This window comes from Panthera uncia, chromosome F2 (assembly GCF_023721935.1).
Source record: "Panthera uncia isolate 11264 chromosome F2, Puncia_PCG_1.0, whole genome shotgun sequence".
Lineage (NCBI taxonomy): Eukaryota > Metazoa > Chordata > Mammalia > Carnivora > Felidae > Panthera > Panthera uncia.
Window position 1 is genome coordinate 2,878,371 of NC_064812.1, and position 7,327 is coordinate 2,885,697.

At 46.3% G+C, this 7,327-nt stretch overlaps 1 protein-coding gene across 2 annotated transcripts in view; it reads left to right on the forward strand.

Annotated features, from left to right (window-relative positions):
• Positions 1-7,327, forward strand: part of PTK2 (protein tyrosine kinase 2) — a 232,473-nt gene that overhangs the window by 4,952 nt on the left and 220,194 nt on the right. Inside the window, exon 2 of one of the 2 annotated variants that reach the window (XM_049633432.1) lies at positions 2,908-3,034. Coding sequence is in view for 1 of the 2 variants with exons in the window: in XM_049633430.1 (XP_049489387.1) it covers positions 3,560-3,572 (13 nt within the window). In the remaining variant the exon portion in view is untranslated. The other variant, XM_049633430.1, reaches the window with a different exon arrangement.

The following is a 7,327-nucleotide window of genomic DNA, read 5'->3' on the forward strand; positions in this document are numbered from 1 at the left end:
GGGAGGGAGGGCACCATGTCTTCCTGAGGGAGCAGGGGTGAGAAGGGTTGGCAGTAGTTGGGGAAGGACATTCTTGGCGGAGAGAGTCGGAATAAGCAGAGCTGGATGAGATTTGTTAACTTAAAAAGCCTGTGGGGGCGCCTGGGTGGCGCAGTCGGTTAAGCGTCCGACTTCAGCCAGGTCACGATCTCACAGTCTGTGAGTTCGAGCCCCGCGTCAGGCTCTGGGCTGATGGCTCGGAGCCTGGAGCCTGTTTCCGATTCTGTGTCTCCCTCTCTCTCTGCCCCTCCCTCATTCATGCTCTGTCTCTCTCTGTCCCAAAAATAAATAAAAAACGTTGAAAAAAAAAAAATTAAAAAAAAAAAAAAAAAGCCTGTGTTGTGGCGCCTTGCTAGGTCAGTTGTATTATAGACTCTTCCTCGAAGAATTTTAAAGAGGTTTTCTTGGGAAATGGGACATTCAGATTGTTCAGCATCTGTCATGAATGTTTCATTTCTTATTTTTTTTTTAAAGATTATATTTTTTGAGTAGTTTCTACACCCAGTGTGGGGCTCAAACTCACAACCCCAAGATCAAGAGTCATGTGCTCCAGCGACCAAGCCAGCCAGGTGCTCCTGTCATAAATTTTCTTTTTTATTTAAAAAAAGGTTTTTTTAATTAAAAACTTTTTAACATTTATTTATTTTTTGAGAGACAGAGACAGAGCATGAGCAGGGGAGGGGCAGAGAGAGAGGGAGACACAGAATCTGAAGCAGGCTCCAGGCACCGAGCTGTCAGCACAGAGCCTGATGCGGAGCTCAGACCCACAAACCATGAGATCATGACCCGAGCTGAAGTTGGACGCTTAACCGACTGAGCCACCCAGGTGCCCCTAAAAAAAAAAAAAATTTTTTTTTTAACATTTATTTATTTTTGAGAGAGAGAGTGTGAGCAGGGGAAGGGCAGAGGGAGAGGGAGTCACAGAATCCGAAGTAGGCGGTAGGCTCTGAGCCGTCAGCACACAGCCCGATCAGGGGCTCGAACTCAAGGACTGTGAGATCATGACCTGAGCCGAAGTCATATGCTTAACCGACAGAGCCACCCATGTGCCCCTCCTGTCATAAATTTTTAATGTCTTAAAACTTGAGTGTAGGATATAGCAGGACACTTGAATCCAAGAGATAGTGTCTTTTTTTTAGTGTTTATTTATTTTTGAGAGAGAGAGCATGCAAGCTGGCGAGGGGCCAAGAGAGAGGGAGACAGGATGTGAAGCAGCCTCCAGGCTCCGAGCTGTCAGCACAGAGCCTGATGTGGGGCTCAGACCCACAAACCACGAGATCATGACCTGAGCCAAAGTTGGATGCTTAACCAACTGAGCCACCCAAGGGCCCCCAAGAGATAACCTTAAGCTGTTGATTTCATGAAATGGTTCATGGAAAATTGTTTATTGAATATCTGTCACAAAGGCAGCCAGCCACTGGTCATGCAGGACTGAATACTATGCGAGCAGGATGAGTGACCACAGGACATTGAAGGGGTGGCCGCTGTGTGTCTAGCTGGACTGGTGGGAGGGTTGGGAGGTATCCTTGAGACGTGCCAGCACAGCCCTCACTGTTTGGCGTAGTTCTGGAAGCCTGTGGGGAAATGAGCCATCGGCAGTGAGATAGTGCAGGACCAAGAGTGATTGGATTGGCTTCGTTTGAAAGGAAGCGTCGCTCAGTTTGCAATGCTGAGGCAGAATTGTAAGGAAGAAAGTCTGTAAATACCTTTCATGACTGTCATCTCCAGGGCACCTTTTATGTAAATGTGCTACCACACCTTTTCTGTCGATGCCTGGCCGGCTCATGGATGGTCAGGACCCTGCGTGCGCAGTGGGTCTGCTGTGTCTCAAGTTCAGCCTTTTACCCAGAGCTTTGTGAAGTGCATCCTTCATCTTGCCAGTCTGGGTACGTTTCTGATTCAGGAATTATACGTCATAGTCGTGATATTTACCATTTATGTGTCAGTTACTGTGTGTTTGAATCGTATTTAGTTTTTTTTTTTAATTTTTTTTAACATTTATTTATTTTTAAGAGATAGCATGAGCAGGGGAGGGGCAGAAAGAGAGGGAGACACAGAATCCGAAGCAGGCTCCAGGCTCCAAGCTATCAGCGCAGAGCCTGATGTGGGGCTCGAACTCACAAACCGTGAGATCATGACCTGAGCTGAAGTCGGGTGCTTTAACCGGCTGGGCCACCCAGGTGCCCCATGAATCCTATTCAGTTTTTTGTAGTAACTTGGCAAGGTAGTGATTTCTGTCCCGGTGTCCTAGAGCAGAGGCTGGAGCTAGCTTCTGAGGAGTCCGCCCCAGGCTCCACACGGTGGCGGCAGGCTCTCCCGGTCCCTTACAGTCCTGTGTGCGGGCCCTGGATGTAAGAGTGGGGAGTGCTGCCCCCTACTGAATGGCCCGCAGACTGTCCTCAGGAGCGGACTTCCTTTTTGTCGTGCGTCAACCACATATCCATGTGGGAATGCATTGGCGTTGTCTCTGCAGACCATGGCACGTGGTCCTCATTCGTCGGTGTTCCTGGCTCACACTGAGGGAACGATGTGCTTTCATCACACACTTGTGAAAATAGGGACACAGGCAACTTTTCCAGGGATTTGTACATCCTGAGTAAGGGACAGAGGGGATGTTTTTTTCTTTCTACCTGCCTTAGCATATCATAGACATTTGGAGGGGCACTAGGGTATTGGGAGTGGGGATGGCAAGGAAGCAGTTTAGATTCTTGTCTACTAATGAATTCTAAGTGACTTAACAAAATAGACAAACTTTCCTGCATTTCTTCTTTGATAAACTGTCTACTAAAAAGGTAGGTGTTTTAGCAAAAAATTCACGTGAAAAAATGGCCAAAAGATTTGAGTAGACATTTCGTCCCTTTTCTGTAGGTCACAATAAGCACAGAAGATGCTCACCATCGTTAGTCATCAGGGACGCGCACACGACAGCCACAGCGAGGTAGCATTGCAGTCCCGCTAGAATGCCTCACATTTGCACGAAACAAGACAATAAAAGGTGACAGTGCCCGCTTGCAAGGATGTGGAATAGCTACAACTGTATCATGCTTTGCTGGTGGGAGAGCAGAGGGTTGTAACTATAATGCTTTGGAAAAGAGCTTGGCAGTTTCTTATAAAATTGAACGTCCGCTTCTCATACAACCCAGGAATTCTACCCCGAGGTCTTTACCCAGGAGAAATGAAAATTGGTGTCTACGCAAAGGCCTGTATATGAACGTGTGTAGCGGCTCTATTCATACTTGCTTAAAATGGAAAACAGCTCAGATGTCCATCAAGTGGTAAATGGTTGGGGTTCACCCGCACAGTGGAATCCTGGTCAGCAACAGAAAGGTGCTAAGTACTGACATCTTCAAGACAAAGGGTGAGAATCTGCACAGCATCTATGACGTGAAGGCACAGAGCTCTATGCAACTGTGATTCCGCCCTGATAACGTTTGGGGAAAGCCAAAACCATGAGACCGCATCAGATCACTGGCTGCTTTGGGCTGAGACAAGGGGAAGAGAGGATTGAGCACAAAAGGGCATGAGGGCACTTGGTAGGTGATGGAAATAGGCCATAGCTTCCCTTCCGGGGGCGGTTATACCCCGAATGTGTTAGTCAGAACCCATCTAACTGAATGTTTTACTGCATGTACATTTTTCCTCAGTAAGCCAAGCTTAAAGAAAAAATAGGTGACTTATGTATATACACACGTAGATCTTATACACACACACACACACACACACACACACACACACACACAGGCGTACTCACCTATACACACACTTGAGCTCGCTTTTTCTTTCCGGTGGATTAAATTTTATTTTTCTGGATTAGGTATCCTAGAGGTTTAAGTAAAATAGATTTTAGCACAGACACTGTTTCTGAAAACGTATAATCATGGAGTCTTTGATTGATTTTTATATTTTTTCATGACCTAAAGGGTTTATATAAAACGTGGTTTTTGTGTAAGACGATTATATATTATAGATATAAATAAAAACATAAGAGACTTTTTAAAGTTTAATTATTTTAGGATTCCTTCCATAGCGTTCAAGCTCTTGTAGCTTTGGAGAAAAATAGTTTTACCAGCTTTAAAAATTAATAAAAGATGTTTTCTCTGATTCACGACAAACTTAATTATATAGTCTTCAGCTCTGTCTTTAGTCAGCTCTAATTGTAGGGTACAATTATATTTTAAACTGCTAGAAATAAGAATGTACACAGAAGATAATTCAGGGTGGCTTCACTAAACTTAAGGCTTCCTTGTGATTGTAAGTCAAGTCTCTTCACAGTTTGCAAGAGGATTGCTCATTATTCCTTACTATGTGGTGCTTTTTGATGTCCTGCAGAGCACTTATTTAGCATTTTTTCCTAATAAACCCTTTTTAGGCAAGCCGCAACAGTGGGCAGGCAGGGGGATTAAAGTGGAAAACTGTGTGTATGTTTAATTGTCATTTAAAAATCAAAATTTGTTTGACTTCAGAGCATAAGAAGGCCATTAATTCAAATGATGAGGTCTTCATATGATTTTACGATCAGAGGGTGGGTATTGGAGTGTTTGCTAATAATAGAATCAGTGGTTGTAAGAGTTGTGATAGGACCTTCCTGAGCTGCTTTTTTGTTTCTTTATTGCGTGTGCTCTCTGTGTTCTTGAGGCTCGCTGTGCTGTCTCTGGTGACGTAAGTGTGCCCGGTGACATCGGTGTGCCCAGACGTGTTCGTTGCAGCCTCTGCATGGTGCCCTTTAGACGGTGATTGCACAGCAAATACGTAGCCTCCTTGACAGTTGCATTTGGGAACAGGGGAGAGAGAATCGTTCTCCCTCACGTGTTTTATTGTCTGACTCCGTCCCCGGGTTTTGCTGCGGGAATCTCTGCGCTAACAACCCTCGTTTTGAAGGGTTGGACCTGTGCTGGGACACTTCTTACGGCTGGTGACATTTCCAGCTGCTGCCAGCCAGGTGGCAGCCCTGGTGCAGGTGTCACGGCGTAGCCGCAGGGACGTGGGATGGCACTTCGTGCCGTGTCGGTTCCAGCGCGAACGGTCTGCCGCCGCCATACCACGCACGGTGTCCGCGCCACACAGAATGCCTCCTGGTAGGTTACAGCGTGACTCACTGGTCGTGTGAAAAGTGGTACGTGCAGAAGAGAACCAAAATAGGTGTGGAGCGTGAAGGTTTAAGAATACTCAGCCACGCTCGTTTTCTTGTGTGTTCCGAAAGGGCACTTAATCCAAAAGGGTCTTCGTGAGCGAAATGTACTGAAAGACGTGAAAGTCCGTTTCAGCTTCTCTAGATGACTGGGGAGCGTCAGTGTGAGCGCCTGTCATTCCCCGTGTGCGGTGGCACCACTTCCGCCTTCGTGCTCAGCGTCGGGCTGTGTGGGTGGCTGCCTCTGGAGGCCCTCCCACCACCACCTTTTCTGTTTTGCTGTTCCTTGGCTTTTTGTTCACTTAAACCTTGTTTTCTTTTAGGGAGAAGTCGTGAGAAGTGGTGTAGTCCGCTTTCAAATACCCTTCACCTAGATCCACCAGTGCCCCCCTCCCTCCTTCCTCCTCTCTGTCTCTGGATAGGTACAGACGCACAGGGGTGAGCACACGCACGCGCGCGCGCGCACACACACACACACACACACACATTTAGTTTTTACTGAACCCTTTGAGAGTAAGTTGCAGACATAATGCCCTTTCACCCTTACATACTTGAGTATTTACTAAGAACAAGGACTTTTTACATAACCGCAGTATAATCAGTATAACATTTAATGTTGCCATTTTATCTCCTGTACAATCCATGTTCACGGTTTTCCAGTTGCTCTGTTGTTTCTAGCAGTTTTCACCCCGACAGAGGATCCAGTCTAGAATTACAGGTATGATTTGTTTATTTAAAAACTTTTTAAAGTTTATTTATTTTGAGAGAGAGAATGTGCAGGAAGGGCAGAGAGAGTGAGAGAGAGACAGAGAATCCCGAGCAGGCTCTGCACCATCAATGCAGAGCCTGATGCAGGGCTGGATCTCACAAATTGTGAGATCGTGACCTGGGCGGAAATCAAGACTTGGATGCTCAACCGAGCAAGCCACCCAGGCGTCCACGTGTCTTAGTTACTGATGTCTTTGTAGTCCTTTTAGTCTGGATATGGTTTCATGACATTGACAGTTTTAAAGAACGTAAACTAATTGTTTCGTAGGGTTCCTTTTGAGTTCCTTTGATGTCTTCTCATATTAAATTCAGATTATGCATTTTGGGGGTCAGACTGTTGTGGAAAGTGATGTTGTCCCTTTCTCAGGGCCATATCCTCTCTCATAGCCATCATGTCCATCTCAGAATGGCACATGGTGCCAGTTCGTTCTGTTATTGGTGATGTTAACGCCCAGGAATTTGTTAGGCCTGATGAGTCTTGGACGCTGCTCCTGACCTGCTGATTCAGAAACTTAGCGTCTGAGGCTGTGTTTTCAACAAACCCTGAAAATGATTTTGATGTATTCTGAAACTTGAGAATTACCGATCTTAGGTGATCGGGTGAGGATTGCATCTGCCTACTGTCTCTACTCTAAAATGAGCATTTATCCTCTGTGGTTAATGAGTAATCTGTAGGGACATATTTGAGGCTGTGGGACCTTTCGAACTTTCAAACCGATAGTTCGGTCACCCACTGGTGGTTCTTGCTTGAAACAGTTCTTGCGAGCTGGTTGTGCAGCCGTGGTTCTCTCACGCCGCTGCCCCTTCTTGTTTATCAGCTGGTGTCCAGCTGCCAGGACGAGTTTCCTCTCCTCTGTTTGCTCACTCACTCATGTCATCCGTCAGAACTTCACGGATGCTCGTTTGACTCAGTGGCTTATAATCCTTGACTCATTATTCATTTCGATGCTAGACTTCTCCCTGGTTTGGCCTTCTCCAGGATCATCTCCTGTATTTTTTTGACACGTCCCTATTAATTTTTGAGCTTTTTCTTCCTTTTGGTACAGTGGCGTTTCTTGTAGTTTCTCTGTCGCGTCATGGAATCAGCCGTTTCTCCAAGTATCCCTGGTTCCTTTTAGTGGGAAATGGGATTTAGAGGTGAAGGTTTACGTGACAGGCATGTTCACGTGCTACCAGGTGGTACTGCTTCCCAGCGCTGTCTGTGTATGCACGCACGCATGCACACCTGTGCTCAGGGTGCAGAAGGCTTGCTTGTTTTATTCTGATGAGTTGATGAGGTCTCTGATCACTTTTATTGGCTTCCAGTGCGTTCATTGCTTGCTTTCTTGCTTCTCCCCTCCCCTCCCCTCCCCTCCCCTCCCCTCTCCATTCCTCCCCTCCCCTCCCCTCTCC